At 49.0% G+C, this 19,222-nt stretch overlaps 1 protein-coding gene across 1 annotated transcript in view; it reads left to right on the top strand.

The window, feature by feature from the left end:
- The window catches only part of Capn13 (calpain 13), a 50,627-nt gene extending 31,652 nt beyond the window's left edge, over positions 1 to 18,975 (top strand). The window contains exons 9-21 of the mRNA XM_027933536.2: positions 264 to 409; positions 2,134 to 2,276; positions 4,141 to 4,152; positions 6,229 to 6,431; positions 7,342 to 7,378; positions 7,720 to 7,776; positions 10,732 to 10,798; positions 10,888 to 10,937; positions 12,497 to 12,565; positions 14,856 to 14,931; positions 16,843 to 16,971; positions 17,963 to 18,018; positions 18,949 to 18,975. Of these exons, the coding sequence (XP_027789337.2) occupies positions 264 to 409; positions 2,134 to 2,276; positions 4,141 to 4,152; positions 6,229 to 6,431; positions 7,342 to 7,378; positions 7,720 to 7,776; positions 10,732 to 10,798; positions 10,888 to 10,937; positions 12,497 to 12,565; positions 14,856 to 14,931; positions 16,843 to 16,971; positions 17,963 to 18,018; positions 18,949 to 18,975 (1,072 nt within the window). The remainder of the gene's footprint in view (positions 1 to 263; positions 410 to 2,133; positions 2,277 to 4,140; positions 4,153 to 6,228; positions 6,432 to 7,341; positions 7,379 to 7,719; positions 7,777 to 10,731; positions 10,799 to 10,887; positions 10,938 to 12,496; positions 12,566 to 14,855; positions 14,932 to 16,842; positions 16,972 to 17,962; positions 18,019 to 18,948) is intronic.
- The last annotated feature ends 247 nt before the right edge of the window (positions 18,976 to 19,222 follow it).

Here is a 19,222-nt window from a genome sequence, read left to right as displayed (position 1 = left end):
CTCAGGGAATAATTAATGATATAGCCCCTCCCAGGTGACACGAAAAACTCAAAATATGACTCTGTTATTGCCCTCCCAAACACTGGAGGGAGAGATCCTTAAAAAGCAGCGTGGTGCTAAATCAGCAAGAATCTGACCCAGGTCTTTGGGTGATAAGTCAATGGATACTTGAGCTGATGCTGAAAAGATACAATGAAGTGATGGGAACCCTCACCAGGGGACACACTGGCCGTCCTTTAGTGACATGTATATGTTTTCCACAGGATGTCATGTCAAGATTTCCAAGAGAACTTCTCCTGCCTGTTCATCTGTAACCAATTCCCCATCACTCTGGACCATGGGATCACACCCCATGAAAGATGGCACCTAACAATGTTTAAGAACCAAGTGCTTCTTGGAAACACCACAGGTAGGTAGGATGTTGGAGATCATTCTGCCAGACAGGCAGACCTTCAGCCCCAGTGCTGCCCTGGTGTTGAACATCTCTGACCTTTAGTTCTAAATAGACCATTAGCCTGATGCTGAAAGGAGAGGAATTTGTAAGCTACTGCTTCTTCAAGGAACATGGCAGCTGGTGGTATGTGGCAGGAGAATCTCTACCATGCCTCCCTTGGCCCTTTGTGTTCCACCAAGTTTCTTCTTCTCACCTCCATCTACCTCTAGGGAGTGGAACAGAATCCCTGCTCTTTAGAACATATCCAGGATGGTGGGTAAGGCTGTGAAAAGAAGCCCAAACCAAAGTTGAGACCTTGCTTAAACCATTGTCTTTGCTGCACACTAACTTTGTGACTCTGAGAATATAGCTTATGTCTTTGTCCTCAGCCTCCCCAACTGTAAATGTTGGAATGAGTAAGCCTGTCTGCTCCTTGAACCTACAAAGCACCACCCAGACTCAAGGAAGAATGTCCCTACCCCAGGTTGGTTGTAAGACAGCTGTGGTGGCACTTCTGAGCCATTAAAGGTTCCCCTGGGATAAAACTTTTTGACTTTGTCCTTACTTCTAAGTCACCTTCCCTTATTGTACCTCCCGCTCCCTGTGACATTGATAAGTGAAATTGCTTCCTGTGGAGTTGAATCAGAGTGTGCTAATATATCCTTGATAAAAGAGGTTGTGTACAATATATTTGTGTGTGAAAGTGCGTATGTGTACATATGCATTTCTTCTCCTGAGCAGCTGCCTGCTGAGAATGTGCTGTTTGAATGACCCAAGGCCCCAGGGTATCCTTCTTTTCAACCTCCTGGTGCTAGTGATCACTCTGCTACTCAGATAGCCTCCTCACCAGGAGGCCATGGACAGACTCAAAGAACTGCCCAGTCATTCTTGGGCAGCAAATGTTCTGATTCATCTTCCTGAGCTGTGCCTGCCTATACAGCCAAAGCCCTCTTCCCTGGATATGATGCATATCAATGAAACAAACAAAATTATACATGGGGGCCATTTTTAGGAATACCTTACAGGGAGGGAAAGAAGGGAGCCATTGATGCAGCACCTGCTGTATGCTGCTCCGTACATTTTAATGCATTGTCTTCCTCAATCCCCATAGAAAGCCCATGACTGCGATGGTCTTCAGGTCCCTCCCGCACTCTCAGAGCTTCCCAGTTGTGACCTAAATCTTCTGATATGTGTCTATTCACCTTGATCCTGACTTATCTTTATTTTTTCATGCATTGAAGAAATGTTTCCACATGAGATTTTCTTCTCGCTGTAGCTTCCACGAGCATGCTTGGGTAGAATAGCAGTGTGGAGCGCCCTCTCTGCCTGTTTTCCCATTTCCTTTGATGCTTGAACCATTGACACCATTTCAAGGCTCCATGGTTACATCAGAGCATAAGGTCATGCATACTTCAGGACTCTGGAGTTTCACTTATTATTATAAACACAGCCCTTGACTTTACATTTGAAAAACATTAGCAAGTGGGGACTCTACTCCCTCCCTGTTTTTAAGACGAGGAGACTGGAATTTAGGAAATAAAGAAACTTGTACCACAACTGGGTGGAGACCCAGGTCTTAGGTCTCCAAATGCAAAGTGTATAAGCCAACCCCACAGGACTCTCTGAACTGGACATAACCCTCATTGAGGGTCCCAGCAGTGGAACTGAGCACCAGTAATGAATGGCTCTTTCTCACCCAGGAGCACCCAGAAGGGAAGCCCAGTACTTCTTTGATGTGTCAGAGCTCATGAGGGGCCACAATGTTGTGGTGTCCTTCACTGTCAGGCCACAAAGCTTGAAGGCAGAAGATGAGAACTTTCCGATACGCTTCCAGGTGTTCAAGGTAAGGCAGCCTGTCTCAGGGCTTGCCCTTTGGGACATTTCTGTATACCTTGGGCTGGGGAGAGTGGCTGGTCAGGCTGGGAGATTGGAGTACACCACAGCTTTGGAGATAAAGCCCAAGGGTCTGGAGCACTTACCTGTCCAACTTGAAATTTGAAATGAAACAAAATGAAAAAAAAAAAAAAAACCTTAAAACTAGAGGGAAATTAGACTTGACATTGTTTGTAATGGGACATACCTCCTGCCTGGGTCATTTGTCAGCTTTTCCTGGTATGATGCAGAACTTAATGCATGTACCTTAAAAGGTGGTCTGATCTAAATTCAGCTGTTGTAATTAGGCAGATTCCTGGGCCTGCCACAGACCTCCTAATCAGATTGTGCAAGAACTGAGTCTGAAAATCTGTGTTTTAATAAGCTCCTGAGGGGCTGATTATGCACATTATGTTTGAGAATCATTGGTCAAACTTTTGTAAAGAGTTAAAGGAAAACAAAACAAAACAGCAGTTATAAACCCAGGAGCTGTGTTGAGGTACCTGGTCTGCCCAGCCAGGACTCAAACACCAGATAAGTCTACTAAAAGCATCTCAGCCAACTCTTCCATTTTGAATGGAAGACAGAAGCCCCAAAGACGGTCTCAGGTCTGCCCCAGTGCACAGCTCCTGGGCTGGTTACTGTCTGCAAGCCTGGGGCCCCAGAGCTGGGCAAAACAACACCCTGGTGTTAACTGTTTTGCCCAGAGTCTTTTCATTTCAGAAGCCCTAGCAGGGCTGTAATCATTCTCAGTTTTAAAAATACTACCAGAGCCCACTTCTCTCTTTTCTACCAGAGATGCATTATTTCTCAGCTGCCCAAGATCTCCTCAGACTCTCTGGATATCTCAGTGGATAAGGATCCTGATTGAGTTAAAAAACCAAAGAGGAGTCTAGACCTTGACAACTCAAAAGATATTTGAGTTCTTTTTTGCTGTGCAGCTGAGAAAAGAGGCTCTATGTGTGCCAGCTGCTGGGCTCTCTGGCGCACTTGGGACTCAGTGGGAACAATGTCTGGCACAACTGAAATTGTACCCCTGGTGCAGGCCTGTGCTCCCCAACTGCTGCAGGAGCAGGGAGCAGTGGTAGATGAGCAGGCAGGCAGAGGTGAAGACAGTGGAAAAGGGTAGATAAGCCATTTTGTCCTTGCCCCAAAGCACCTCCCCCAGGCCAGGATTGTGCTTGTGCTCTTCCTGGGCACAAGCCCCTTCCCTAGAGTGACAGCAAAGTTCTCTCTTATCTCCAGCCCTGCCTGTGTCTCTCCTTTCTCTTCAATGTTATCACTGCCATGAACAGTAAACACACCTTGCTGAGGGACAAACGGTCACCTCCTCCTCTCAGACACCTTCTTTCCTCTTCAATTTCCTTCTTATTGTTCACAATTGAGTAGGTTTTCTTTTTTACAACCCTGTATGGAGTTAGAGTAATCATCCATTTACCACCAGTGTGCCAGGGAACAGGTCAACTGCACAAAAAGAAGGGGCACAAGTCCCTGAGCCAGGCTGGGGGATCCCACCTATCTTTCTGTTGTGGTCTGGCTTATGTTAGTTGGATTTCCATTACTGTGACAAAATGCCTGAGATACAATCAACTTAAAAGGAGGAAAGTTTTACGTTTGGCTCATGGTTTCAGGGGTTTCTGTCCATGGTTACTCAGTCCTGTTGCTTTGAACCTGTGGTGGCTCAGTCCATTATGGTGGGGAGGCTATTCACTTCACTGCGACTGGGAAACTGAGAAAAACTGCACCATGAGCTGGGACCCTTAACACATGGGCCTTAGGGGACATTTCCAAACTATAGCAGGCCTCCAGAACATCTTTCTTCCTCTTCCCCACAGGTGGACTCCCAGGTATTGATCACCACCATCCTCACTGGGCAGGCTTCTTGGTGATGCCCTTTGGTAAAGTGTAACCTCTTCCAAAACCGTGTCCTTCACATGTCCTCTGGCTGCAAATTTTTGTTGACCTCTCCAAACAGGTCAACAAAGCAGGAAAATATTTAGTTGTCCTGGTCTGATATTTGGACCCCTAGAGGGTTCTCTTGTTTAACATTCAAGAGGGGCTGCAACCACGAGGCCATCCTCGGTTTTGGGCCCCTAATGCAGAAGGCGGGTGCAGCTGGTTTGTCTGTGTTGTTGAGGGGACCCGAGAAGAACCTTCAGACTCCCAAATCAATCAGCCCCAAATCCATCACAGACCCAAGTGTGCCGTCCGCACGCAGCTTCAGGCATACCCTCCAGTTCCTCTGACAAGCAAATCGCTGCCCCTCCTAAACAGATGACCTGGCTCAGTGTTGATGACAGGTGACTTCAAACTCTAGAGGATAATAGAGAAGGATGGATGAAATCCAGAAACCTGTGCTCCAGGCACACAGCCCCTCCAATGACTGTGAGTCCCTCCACAGCTGTGAGCTCTGCAGTGCCCTTGGCTGCCAGAGGAAGGCACAGGAGGTGGAAGGGAAGCAGGTGGGCCACAGCCAACAGAGGGTGACTGCAGCCCCTCCAGGCCTTCCAGGGGAGTCTCAATAGGTAGACAGAGGCCAAGACAGGGAATCTGAGAGCAGGGGAGACTCAGAAATCCTGGCAGGAAGCTGGCAGCAAGAGATCTGTCCCACAGTGGTGGCCGAGCCACAGAGCAGAAAGTTAGGATCTGCCTCTGGCCCCCGGCCCCACCAGCCATGGATGTGGGACAGTTAAAGGGCCTTGAGGAAATCCTCAAGGGCTAGGAATGGGTTGGCACTCTAGTTCCCAGAGCTGGAGAACAGGGTAAGGACTGGATCCAGGAAAAGGCACAAGCCCCTTCCCTAGAGTGACAGTCAGCTCTGTACCCAGCCAGCCCTGTATTAATTTGAGGTGTGCTCCTCTGAGTGCTGGACCAAGACCTCTCATCACTGCCCACACCCCACTTGCTGGCTGCCCTGAGCAAGTGTTTTCCAAAGAATAGGAAACCTGGGCAGAGCTGTGAGGTCTAATGGAGGGAGGAGAGCAGGACACCAAGGCCATCCTTGCCTCCTAGACTATAGCAGCCAGGCTGCCCACGCACCTCTGCATACACACTCCTGCCTAGAGCATAGGACATAGCTCTGAAGAAGACAGTTATCATGGCTTCTGCCCAAGGGGCCCAAGCAAGTCAGGCTCTCAAACCCACGGGGGCTGCTTCCACCTAGCCCTCTGCTGTACACCTGGGGCAGTGACCTACCTCCTGTCTCACTCTGCAGCCCAACTCTGTTCCTGCTTCCTGTAGAGAAATTCTCCCTTTCCCCCATTTCTCCCCCATAGCAGAACTCATAAATAATCATTTCATGCTGCATAACCATTCTAAATGGAATCCCCATGCTCCACTGTAGTGGGGAAAATTTGTTTAGTAAGGGGTTTTTATTATGTAATATGTATGTGACATCTGGTAATAGGAACTGCATTATATTTATTGTTTTATCTCTAAGAAAATATTGAAATAAAAGGAAAATGATCAGGGCCTATTATTTTCCAATGAGAAGGAATCTCTGGGCTCTTCTGGAGAGAGGGAACAGAGGAAGGGAGAAGAATGCCACTCTGTAATGCAGTGACAGCCAGAGCATTTGCTAAAGGTTTAGGAGAAAGTGGGATTTAAGGCCCCCAAGGAAATTCAGCATTGGCATGATGTCACCAGCCTTCTCTGTGTGTAAGTAGGGGGAGAAAAAACAAAACGAAGCCAGAGACCCAGGATGCTGCTAGGCTTAAAGAGATAGTTTTGTGTGTCATTAATTGTAGTGTGTGGAGTCTAGATGAAAATATCACTATAACTCTAGTGGGTTTTTTGAGAGTTCGCTGTCTCCCTGTCCAGGCCCTGTAATTGCTGTTCTGGTGAACAGAGCGGGATCTGGAAGGTGAGCCTCTCTCCTGGTGGCTGGGGACCATGCTTTCTCACAACAATCACCTTTCTTCCAGTTCCAACAATTCCAGGAGAGGTTGCCGCCCACATTTTTCTCCCCATTCAGACATGATATCCAAGGCATAGAGTATGAAGTCAACTCCAACTTCACAAAGTCCTTCCATCTGATCCCTGGGCACTATGTTGTGGTTCCTTCGGCACCCAGAGAGAAGACTGAATACTTGCTCCGAATCTTCTTGAAAATGCCGGACAGTGACAGGTACAGAGCCTTTGGGATTCTGAGTGTTTTATTCTACTTATTTTTGTAAAAATTCATCACATCATTGTGTGCAGTGCTCTGTGCATTGAATATAACATGGACGGTCAGTGGAGACACAATACTGGCCTTGCTCCAGAGAAGATCACCATAAAGGGGGAAGAGAGACTGGGGATCAATAACTAGACCCCAAGTGATGGGGCCATTGCTGGAAGTAAAGCTGCGTGAAAGGACAGAGTGAAGGGCTCATTGCTGGCCCGAGGGACGGGAAGAGGCTTCTTTGAAAAATGGCAGCACTTGAGTGGGTCCTAGGGGAAAACAGAAAAAAAAAATAGAATTTAATGGCATAAAGGGGAAGGCCACACAAGCCAAAGAAAAGAGACTAGGCAAAGGCACAGGTTTGCTAAATAACGAATGAGGCCGGTCAAGGGTGCGGGAAGGTGGTTGGTGGCATGTGTGTCAACTTGTCTCAAATGTATCCAGAATGGGGGGGTAGACAGGGGGACTGTGAAAGGTGGGCCTGAGTGACACATTCGGGTCCTGGAAGGTCTTGAATATCAAGTCATTTGTGTCAACAAGTTCTCACCCCACTGGGTACTTCATCCCCCTGGCCCAAGGCCCATTACTAACAATTCAAGATGGAACTTAAAACAAAGCCCATCCCCACCCTGGCAACGGGGCTTGCCGTACACCCCCATCTGGTTGTGAGAGATGAAATGGTTAGAAGATCAGACTGTGTTCATCCGACAGGCTGGGCACATAACCCTCGTGCTCCTCTGTTTGCTGACCTCCACGACTTCCCACTTCACATCCCATGGTGCTGAGGTCTTTCCACTCTTCCTTGTCAGAAGTGTCAGCCTCCTATGAATAATGGCCTGGTCATCCTTGTCACACTGTTCTCCTGGTTTTTTAGGAACTCGAGCAACAATTTCGACCTCAGAGAATTGAAGGTAGGTGTGTAGGAAGGTCTGGCTGGCAAGCTTCCTTGGCCACTCCCTGTCCCTAGGGCTTCTGTCTCTCTCCTTGCCCCACCACTAATTGGTAAAAGAAAGGTACCACAATGGGCCAAAGGTGGCTCAAAGAGGTGGGAATAAGGGTGGCCTCAGAGGCCAGTTTGGATCCAACCTCTTCCTTCCACAAGCTTTGGTTTTCCAATTCCCCTAAAAGTTTTTTCCCCAACTGCCAGACAAAGCCTCAATCTCAGATCTTGGTGGGAGTTGTTCCCTCACTGTATAAGACTGGCGGCCTCCTCCCCAGAAGTTTAATGCTGGCTATTTTCCCTTTGATCCAGGGAAGTCTTCCAGAAAATGGCTCCCAACAAAGCATTTTCTACAGATATGCTCAGAAGGTACAGTACAGGGGACCTGTGTAGGCAGGTGATGGAGGGACTCGAGGGAGGGGGCCCCTCCAGGCCCTTCCTGGGAGGCAGAGAGGAAAAGTGACTTGATGGATCATTTTATCCTCTTTGCTTCTGGACCATCTCCAGAACTGATCTGGCCGCCAAGCTCTGGAGAGAATTGGTGGCACCATCTGGGTGGGTGACATTGGGATACAATGTGGAGCTTAGAAAAGAAGGGAATAATTACAGGGTATGCGTATGGGATATGTCGCTTCTTGCATCTTTAAACAAGCCATTGGCAGCACCCTCTGAAATCATCCCTTCTCTGATTCGGCCACCACCTCCCCTGATCTGGCATGGGTCCTCCCAGGAGCTGGCCAGCTTCAGAAAGCACCAACAGCACTCTTCCTGCCAAGTCACCTATGTGCACACAGGATTTTCCTAATAGTTTAATAAACTGTTATAAAGAACTCCTTGACTTATCAGGAAAAAAGAGCTGCCAAGGGCTCTGCATGATGGGCTGTATACCATTAATAATTGTGTTTGTGTGGGAAGCAGAAAGTGATTCAAATGATTATGCATACCACACCAGCTTGGGCCAGGCAGAGACCAAGGACAGGAAGGTTGCTGAGCCCTCCTCTACATTCAGAAGACTAATGGGCTGGTGGCATCTTGGAGGCAGGCTGGGCCCAGAGGGAGAAAATGAGAAATCAAGAACATGGCTGAAATGAGGGGTACATGTTCCAAATAGCAGCTGACTGTCGGTCTCCCTGAAATCAGAATTAACCCAGGATTCAGGGCCACCCCCAGCTTGATTCCATAGGCCTTCACTTGATGCATGACAAGTCCAGCCAAGATGATTGTGGTCCCCAGAATGTGAGCTCCTAAAGGCAGGGATAACATCATATGCATTCCTTGTCCCCAATGTTGATCACTGTCCTTGGCCCAGAGTAGGTGCTCAATCATTTCTGTCAAACTGAATAAAGACAGATTAGCTTCCCTAGAGCAGATGCCCAAGCCAAGTTTAGCTGTGTGTGGTGGTCACCAGGGCCTGATTAGAATGCCTGAGACCTAACTTCCTTGGGAGGGTGGAAAATTCTAACGCATAGTCTATGCCTGTACCTCTAAAATAAAAATAGGTTTTGTCATATGATAAGATGGTACAGATTCCAAACAACATCCAAATTCCTCCCCATGGAGAGTGATTACCATCTCATATTGGGCCTTGGTGGAAATCAGAATAAGACACAGACACTGCATTGTGCTAAGGTGACCCTCAGCTTGGCATCCATGAGCAGGGCCTAACTGCAAAATACCTCCGAACTACCTTCAGACGCTCTGTCCTCCAAAGAAATTTTAAAGCAAAACATTCCTCCACTGTGTCCTCTCTCCTTGTCTCTTATATTGGTTTCACCAGCTTTAAACTAATACAGTGACTTGTTACCATCCCTACCACTGGTTGCTTTCATTAGCCCTGGTAGTGGTGGTTATAACATCACCAGAGCCTGCCTGTGGGGAAGGGAGGGTGTCCTCTGACTCTGGGTTGGGCTAGATCCATCCACCATCTATTCTTTAGTCAATTAGCAAGTATTTCCCAAGCACCTGGGGCATTTTAAGTCCCACACTGAACTTTGGGAACACCAAAATGTCAGCCCGTGGGTAAATCCTGTTGTGGTGGTGGCAAACATGGGCTTCTTTGGGAATTTGTTTCAGCAGCCATCATCTCCATCCCTACTGTCTCCACAAACGCTTTTGTTTGGTTATGGAGTGTGACATTCAGATCAGAGTCTGTGCTAGGTGAGGAATATGGAGAAAGAAGCAGACATGGCCCGTGCCCCATGTTGCTTGTAGTCTAGTGGGTGGTGCTGTGTAAATCAAGTTCCTCATTACCATGTCACTGGCTAAAGGGAGGCATCAGGTTCTGTTATAGGAACTTTCCTGTCCTACCCAAACTGGGAGGTGCTAGATGGATGACCCAAGGACCAACTTGAGACCCTGGCAGGATGTGTTCTCAAGGGGCATCCTGAAGGCTCGTATTTCTAGCTGAAGGTCCACGGAAACACAGGCTGTGGGGTTGCTTTTGCTTTTAGTGCTGGTTGGTGAGGCCACCCCTGGGAAATGGAAGGGACAGCGTGTCTGTTTTTCTTATGAGGTGCTGGTTCTCAGAAGAGCCCAGAAGGCACCCTCTTCCTCTTGAACCCCTGTTCCTCTGCCAAGTCACCTGTTGAAAAACCAAACTCCTGTACCAGCTCTCCAAGTAAAAGTGTCCCCAAAGCAGCACACTTCCACATCTCTATAATCTGGTCATCAAAGGCACCACCCATCACACTGTACACTTCCCCCTGAGAAGCCTAAGGTCATTAAGCCTTCCGAGTTCAGGCCCAAGCACGTTCCTCTCCCCCTTGGCCTCCATTGCTTCCTGCTTTTAATCCAAGGGAAAACCACCTCTCCCTCTGGCCGCAGTGCCTGGGAAGACTAATGCTAAGTAATGGGCTTGACTGTAGCACCTTCTCTGAGCCTAGATTCCTGGTATTTTTAACTCCTACCATCACACACGTGCGTGTGTGCACACACAGTTGTCTCATTTCCTTGTAGTCTCTTTTTGGAAGCAGGTGGAGAATGCATCTAAAGGCTGTACTGAGCCCCACAACAATCCTCATTCCCCCCAAAGTTCCCCAGTGCCAGGCATGCTGGGGAGAAGGCCAGTGCAGCCTTCAGCCCAATAACAAGGACGGAGGGATGCAAGGGAGCTCGGTGGGGACCAGTCATTGCTCAGGGAGGGTTATGGCCATGGCCCAGAGCACGGCCCAGTTAAAATCCCCAGAACAACATGCTTCAGGTAAGGCAGGCATGTCGTGGGAAGAAAAGGTTTAGAAACTGGAGAGCTTTTACAGGGTAGGGCTGGTGCTCCCCTCAAGTCCTGGCAATGGTCTGATACCCATGTCCTTCCTTTGTTCGAATCAGGGGCTGGACATAGATGCCACCCAGCTTCAGAACCTTCTCAACCAGGAGCTTCTGACAGGTATGGTCAGCCCCGGGGCCTGCTGGTCCCAGCCTCAGCCTGACACACCTCCTGCTGCCACATCTGTCTTTCCTGTTTTCTCTCTTCTGGATCTCTAGGGGACACTTTCTCCCTGGACGAGTGTCGCAGCATTGTGGCTCTGATGGATGTATCCTTTGCAGTCATCCCATCTCCCAGCCCTAGGAGTCCATCTTCTGTGGGTTTCCCTGGGAGTCTCTTAGGGCTCAGCACAGGGCCTGGGTCCTGTGGATTTTCCACCAGCTCACTGACTCTTCTGATCAACCACGTAACAATGGAAAAGTTATTGTTGATCAAACACCTACTATATGCTGAGACTTGTTATGGGTGAATATATATGTGTGTATATATATATATATATATTTTGTTTCCTTATAATTCTTGTAACAACCCCTGGGATACAAGAGGTATTAGCCCATTGTGTAATAGGAGAAATAGGGGTTCAAGGGAGTCAAGTAATTTCCCCAGATCACAGAGCTAGCCAGACTTGTGCCTGGATATGAAGTAGGAGTTTAGCCTTCAAACTCTATGTTCTAACTTCATCCTGCTCCCCTCCTTAGAACACTGATGGGAGCTACTTTCCCTTCCCCTCTTCAAGAATGTTCCTTTACTCAACAAGCCTCCAATTCAATAAAAGATAGCCACCAAAATGTGTAGAAACCTCCTTGGTCTACACAGCAGCTGCACCTGTTGCTTGCAGATGTGGACATTAGGTGGAGGTAGTTTGATGGCTCACCTAGTTCCATGGCTACAAGTGGCAGGACCCAGAGTCACACCCCAGTCCTGGCTATTATCCTGACTTCTACACTCCACCCAGAGTTTTCTCCCCTCCCATCTCCTTTCCCTGCAGGATGGAGAGGCTGCGCACCTGTGCCGTCCTGGCTGCTGACTGGCAGCTCCTCTCCAGCCCTGCGCTGTGTCTCGAGAGAGACAGATCGCCCAGCGCCCACACTGTTAACAAGGCTGGATTGGGAATGCGGAGTCGGACACTGTAGAACAAGAGGGCTTCTTGATGAAATCATAAATCAGACTTGTCTCTGCTGGCTGTGGTCAACATCATTCAGGGACAGAGGAATCCAATGCCCTTGCAGCCCCAGGCCAGGGCAGATACCCCAACGGAGGAGGTCACGATTGAAGGACCCTAGCAAAGCAGACAGGTCTTTTCTAGCTGTCCTCTTCCTCCCCCATGTTTCCCTTTCAGTTCTCAGGGGGCAGTTCTTTCCCTTCATTAGTCAACAATGAGCCCCTTACATGGAGTGGCCAGGGCTCATGTCAGTACAGGGAAAGTGTTCCCTCCAGACACAAATGCACAGGGCTGGCACACTCACCTAGCACTGCTGCAGGACCCCTTCATGCTCCTCCCCACCCTCCCCTGCCAGGAAACCCACCCCTCATCTGGTGAAGGCCATGTCTGGACTCACTCTCTTCCCCTGGGTACAAGTGATACCGGCCTCTCTCTCATAGGGCTCCCTTCTCTTTCCAATAGTCCATTTTCCTTTGTAAAACAAGCCCAAGCCAGGTTACCTTCAGACACAGAGGGAGCCAGCTGGAATGGAGCCACATTAGGTGACACCAGAGCCACTGAGTTCCTAGGTGATGGGTGGGGCGACTCTGGCTTCATTGGCAGGACCAGCACCCCCTCCCCCATTCCTGGCACCTGGACTAGTTAACTCTTAACTTCTCGTCCAGCTGAAAGTGAACGGGCGTCTTGACCAAGAGGAGTTTGGGAGGCTGTGGAGGCGCCTTGTCCACTGCCAGGTATGGCTTGTTCTCTGCAATTACCACTCTTATTTCATCAAGTTTAGCAAATATTTACTGGGTGCCCAACCCTGTCCCAGGGTCGAGGGGCATGAAAGGAGAGGAAACCTGACACCAGCCACCAAAGAGAGCTCACATTTTGTTCCGGGAGATGTTCCTGCACCGGAAGGCCAAGGCACTAGGCAGTGATGGAGTGGCAGGATGAGAAATGCTCTAGGAGGTTGGAGGGGAAAGAGGTCACCAGGGACCACAGCAGGAGTCACCAACCGGCATGTCCTCCTCATTTCTCCCCAGATTAATTATGGCATCCCCTAAGGGAGTCCATCTCGTTCTCCTCTGAAGCCTCTGCCAGAGGATCTGCCAAAAACACAGATATGGTTTGTCCATGGCCTCGGGTGGCCTCCCCAGTGCCCCCAGGACAAAGTCTAAACTCATCAGAGTGGTACACAAGACCCTTTCATTTTGCACCCCAACTTTGAGGCCCAAGAGAAGCCCATTTGACCCATCCCAATCTTCTTTGGGCCCCAACTATAAGACTTAGTCCCAATAAATGCCATGGCCTTATACCTTTGAGGTCCTCCCCTCTTACATGCATGCTGGGCATAGCCATTGCCAACCCCACTCAAGAGTCCAGCCTCGGACACATCTTCCACACTGAGCCTTCCTTGCCAGCCCCGGAGCCGGTTAGCTCCCGGCTCTGGCCCCTAGCATGTGAGCCCACATCTGTCCGGGCAAGCCACGCTGCTGTATTATGATTTTGTACTTTAAAAGGATCTTTCCTCATTATAAAAGTAACACTTGTTCATACTAGAAAATGCAGATGAACAGAAATAAATTTTAAAAGAAAACATGATCTTGCCAACCAGAGAAACTAGTAAAACCTAGTGAGTATTTTTCAAAAAGTTTTCCTATGTGTATGTATACCCACACTAATAAGTGATCTGCTTTGAGAAAATGAAAACCACCAATATATTAAATGTGTGGCAAGGTTACTAAACGTCTCAGCAACATGTTTAAAGTCTGAATACGGCTCTCCCAAGTGACTGGCCAGGATGCATCGCCCAACCCCTCACTTGGGGTCATCTGGTTTCTCACAGGGACCACAGTGGTTGCCATGGCCACCCCTCCCCTTTACACTACAGGGTTCTCCAGGGAGGGGGTCCCTATTGTCCTCTTTCTACAGTGCATTTTTGAACAGTGGTGTTCAAAAATGCTGAATTAGTGACCAAAATAGTCGATTAGTGAAGCAGCAAGAGAATACCCAGTTGAGCACTTGAGACTGTCTGACACAGGCCAAAGCCAAATAAGGCCAAGAAAAAGCTCTCAGGCTGCCCTTGCACAATCCTCGTTTCCCACAGATGCCCTCACACATGTGGGGGATTATTTTGCCTTGAAAAAGGACCTGTGGGGCAGCTGTGTTTAGACTAAAATTGGGAGTTGTGCATTCAGTTCTATACAAACCGCACACTTCAGGCAAGGCGAGGTCTTTACCTGCCCGAGCGTCAGTTTCCTCATCTGGGAAGAACAATGACAACCAGGATTACAGAGAGGATTAGGCAGAGGTGGAAAAGTTCTGGGTAAATGAGAGAAGAGTGTGCCATAGTGGCACATTCAAGGTACTACTTCCTGCAACTGTGCTGGGACCCAGAGGAGGGTTTAACCTGCCTTCAGTATTTTCTATAGAGAACTCATTAATGCCTAAGGCATGGTCCTTAGCACTTTTAGAGTATCTACTGTCTCCCCCCCAAAGAAGAGTATCTGCCCATTTATACCTGGCAACCAAACTATGAGGTAGGTATTGTAATTAATCTTATGCTACAGATGAGGAAACTGAGGCCTAGAAAGATCAAATCACTTGTCTAAGTATTGGTTACATATCTGGTGGTGACTAGTTCGGCTGGGACTTAAACCCTGGGCAGTTTGTCAAGTCTGTGCTCTTTTAACCACTACCCTGTGCAAACTCCTTAGAGATCCCTATGCTTCCCTGCTAGGCGGCAAGCTGCCCCAGATGTCAGGGCCCCAACAAGGGGTGGGAAGAAGAGAGGAGGACAGGTTGGGAGAGGGGAACCCCCCGGTCCCAGCAGCAGCCAGGCTGGTGGACTAGATCGGATGTGGCCACTCTTGCCTGCCCCAGTCCTCTGCCTACTGCTCTGCCTGCCTCTGCGCTAGCTGCACCCATGCTGTAGTGCCACAACCTCAAGGGATGGAAACAGATTTTTTGGCACATCCCAGCCCTCAGGTCACACCCTCCAGTTCTAACTCAGACTTCTTCCTTCTTTTCCCACATCAGCATGTTTTTCAGAATTTTCGGATGAGCTCTGGAGTTCTCCTGAGCTCAAACTTGGGGAAGGCCATAGAGAATACAGGTAATGCAGGGGCCCTTTGAGCAGTGATGGTTGGGGGCCAGAGTACGCGACACCCACGCTTCAATTGCTGTGTACACGCTGGTGCGGTGAGGCTGGGCAGGTGGGAGAGAAGAGAGCCACAGGTCCCCTGTCTTCCTGGCATACACTGCCACTGATGGGCGACCTGGGCTCCGGACTCAGACATCATCCCCACCTGAGCTCTCCTTGCCCAGCAATCTCCCAGCTGCCTTTTCTTCCCGACACAGCTCTAATTGTGAGAAAATAGCCCCACATGACTGATTTTGTACCAGGAATGGAGCTCTCCTTCCAAACGCTTCCAGCTCAGTGTCTGGGCAATCAAGGTTAAATACCCACGGACAGGCAGATGATCTCTCGTCTCTCTCTCTCCACAAAGGGCTTAGCGCTAAATTAAATCAAATGGCACCTGTCGGTTTCAAGTAGGCAAAAGCTTTCAGTCCTGGGATACTGATAACAATACCTTAGGGTGCTTAAGTGCTTCATAGTTCACCAGGAGTCCTTATTCATGTCACCTCATATGATTGTCCTGGCTCTCTGTGAACTGGGAAGGGCAGGATTCATTACCCCCATTGTACCTGTGAGGTAACGGTCACACAAAGGTTATGTAAGGGAATGGCTACCTTTCTTAATAAATGATGAAGTCATGTGTCCCCAGGTTAACTCTGGAAGGAGACTCTGCCTCCTGGTCTGGAGTAGGGGTAAAAAAAAACAGGATCCCACTCCCTACTTGATCCCCAGCTTAATTCTTCACAACAGCAGCTGTGATGCTGCAGATGAGCTCCTCAGAGTCTCCTGCGGGTCTAGCTAAAGCTCTGAAGGCTGAGCCTCCCCCTAGTTTCTGCATCAGGGTTCCAGTTTGGAGCTAGAGAGGGGCATTTCTAACAAGCTCCCAGGGTGGGTGCTCCTGCCCTGGTCTGGGACCACAACTTGAGAATCACTTGAAGAGCCAAGTAAAAATGAAACCACAAAGGAGTCTTCACTAATGACGCCAGTATAATAAAAGGGACACAAAATGGAAAGAGTTCAAGTTCAACTGAAAAGCCTCTGGGGCCACTTGGAGTCAACCCTAAGAAAATGGGTGATTTGAGAAGGGGGCAGACTGGAGAGTGATCACCCTAACTGAAAGCATCCCCATTCCCATTTTATTAACTCTACACTCGCCAAATGTATCTCTGGCTGCATGGGGTCTACAGGCCACCAGGGTGGTCCCTTGATGAAAGGCTTGCAAGGTTCCACTTGTTATCAAAGGTTGCAGGCCCAACTGTTGACCAGTCTGTGCATGTCCCCTATTGGGCTGGTACGTCCCTAGAGCTTATAACTAGACATGAAAGACAGCACAGCCAAAGAGGGCAGGGTGCTGACCTCCTGCCCAGCTAGGCCACCTTCTCAGATTGGTCTCCCCTGTGAGGACCAGCCTTTTTCTTGGATGATCGACTTAGAGCTGAATCTCCCTCTTCCAGGGAGACCACACCTGCCCATACTAGCACCATCCATGCACTAACAGTTGCAGGATCAGGGTGACGGTTATTTTATAAAGTCACCAGCAGAGAGAGGCCTGGCATAAACAGGGCTGGAAGCCGGCCCCAGCTGTCCTGGCACCTCCCTTGCTGTATGGGGATTATCTGACCATTTCAAAGGCCCATGTATCTCTAGAACAGTCAGTGTTTTGAGGCTCCTGAGTAGTCTCTGGCCAAGCTCCAGAACTGTCATTGAGACCCAGCCAGAGAAGACAGAAGCATCTGAGAGACAGACTCTGGGCGAGGTGGACCGGCTGCCAAGCCAGGCTGAGTAGGGAAGATGGCATGAGTCCCCCAGGCCCTCTGAATAGGCTTCTCAGGCCTTGCAGAAGGCCACCCGCTCCTCCCTGCTCACCAGCTCGCCCTGCCACCCCAGTCTTCCTTACAGGGATCTTCGTAAGCAGCGAGCTGCTGGACCTCATGACCCTTCGGTACAGTGACAGCATGGGCCGGGTCACTTTCCCTAGTTTAGTCTGCTTCCTGATGCGACTGGAAGCCATGGCAAGTAAGTGTCTCATGGGCACATTCTGGAGACTTTGCAGTGACCAAAAACACAGGAGAGGACCAGGAAGTCATGGCTGCCCCAGATTTGAGGAGTCAGTGGGATGGCTTCCTGCCTCAGGCACCCTTGCTCCAAGAGGACAGTGCTAAATGAAGCCACAGATATATTGTCAGCCATGCCCCGTCTCCCTCCCACACCCTTCCTTCCCTAACATTCCTCTACCCCGGGTCTCCTCCTATCAGCTCCTCTCTCAGAAACAGTTCACTTAAATCCCCTCTCCAGCTCGTACTTACAACTAAGACCTTGCTTCAGTCATGCCATGAAGGGTGTTGGTCTCTGCTGAAGAAATGTCACACATAAGCAAATAGGTGGGGGCAAGGTTTCTCCCCTGAAGCTTTAGAAATCCCACCCTGCAGGCCAGAGGGTGCGATGCTTTTTAGAGGCATCACCTTTGTTTTAAATGAAATGTTAGGTCAGACCCTCATCCACAGTGTGTGTGGCTCAGAATGGAGCTGTTGAGGGTGAGGTAGAATGGGGCTAGAAAGACCTCCACCTCTTGGCACCATCCTACTATGGCTCTGGGTGGGCCAACTTATAAGGCCTGAGAGACTAGAAACCTGGGGGAGGGATAAAGAGAAGCCTGAAGCTTAAATCTTGCCACCAGGGAGTTCTCACATGGACCAAGAAGTCTCCAAGGCTTTCCCAGACCATGCCCCGAAAGAAAGTCAAGCCCGCACACAACTGAATGGGGAAGGATGCAGGGTGTGCAGAGTCTGGGCAGGGGAGAGGCCAGAGAGACACAGAGCCATCCTGAGGAGGTGCCCTGAGCTCCTGGCAGCATAGAGCTGACCCAAAAGAGAAGAGAGAGGACACAGGCACAGTGGAAGTGAGGCTGCCTTCCCGGAACCTCATTTGGTTTTATCTTCACATGGGCCCTGGCCCGCCCTGATTCCTTCCTCTTAAGTCGGTCAAAACCTTTCCTTCTTTATTCTAGAGACATTCCGCAACCTCTCCAAGGATGGAAAAGGACTCTACCTGACAGAAATGGAGGTGAGGTCCGTTCCCCTCCCAGGTCCAGGCACAGTCCCAGGCTGCCTCTCCTGATCCCCTTCCCTGGGGGCATTCTTCTCCTGAGAGTATTGAACAGTCCCTCAGAGTCCAGCCAAGCTGCCAGCCCCCCTGCCTCCAATTACTGTCTTTATATATTGCAGGCTGCCAGGTTGCTTTAGGATCTTGGCAGACAGATTTTATTTTTTTCCAATAGCTTAATAAAGCAGAGGATTATGTGGGAGTCATAAATCCAAGAGGGAAATAAAGAACAACCCGCTGAGCTCACCGTACATTAAATTTGCTCCCACTGAATTTTAGAGCCTCCCAACCGGCCAGCTGGTCGACCTCAGATATACTTCTCACTGCCTGGCTATTCAAGGGGGAGCAGAAGATATCTTGTGACAGGGGCCTGAGACCTCCTACTTGACTTGGAGTTAGCTGGAAAGGAGTGATGAGGCAGAACTGAGATCTTTCAAGGGAGAAGAGTGGCATTTTCTCCACTCCATGTTAAATAAACAAGCTTAAAGAATTAGTTGTGATGCATTGGAGGAGGAGGGCAACAAGAGGGAGGGAGAATGGGAGGGCATCCACTAGTGCTCGATATTGTAACCTTCCCGTTATGCTATGTGCATGTGCAAATATACCACAGTGAAGCCTCGTGTGTGTGTGTGTGTGTGTGTGTGTAAATTATAAGAAACTAATTTAAAATAATAATAAAGGGGAGATCAGTAGATTCCAGAGTTATCATGTCATAAATACAGATAGAGCAAGTGGATCAGGGTGTAGAAGGGCAGGTACTAGGGAATGAGATTGATCAAATTATGTTATGTGCATGTATGAATATGTCATCATGAATCCCACAGTTACATACAATTAGAATGCACCAATAAAAAAAAATGATCGTTGGTAATGATGATGCTTTTTTCTCAGTGGATGAGCCTGGTCATGTACACCTAAAGCAAGGAGCATAGAAGACCCTGTGGACCAGGTACGACATGATAACTCTGGAATCCTTTCTTCCTGCTATAAACAGCTCCCCTTTTCCTCCAGGAACCACACATAAGATTCCCTGGGAACAGCCCCCCAGCAATTACAGAAAACTTATCTTTATGAGCTGAGGCTCAGCTGCTCAGGACCCCTAGTTGTAAGGCCAATGCTGAAAATTTCACGCAGGCCATTTAGACCAATGGACATTCATGTAAGC

Source organism: Marmota flaviventris, chromosome 14 (genome assembly GCF_047511675.1).
Source record: "Marmota flaviventris isolate mMarFla1 chromosome 14, mMarFla1.hap1, whole genome shotgun sequence".
Lineage (NCBI taxonomy): Eukaryota > Metazoa > Chordata > Mammalia > Rodentia > Sciuridae > Marmota > Marmota flaviventris.
The sequence above is the reverse complement of the archived record's forward strand: the minus strand, read 5'-3'. Positions and strand labels throughout refer to the sequence as shown.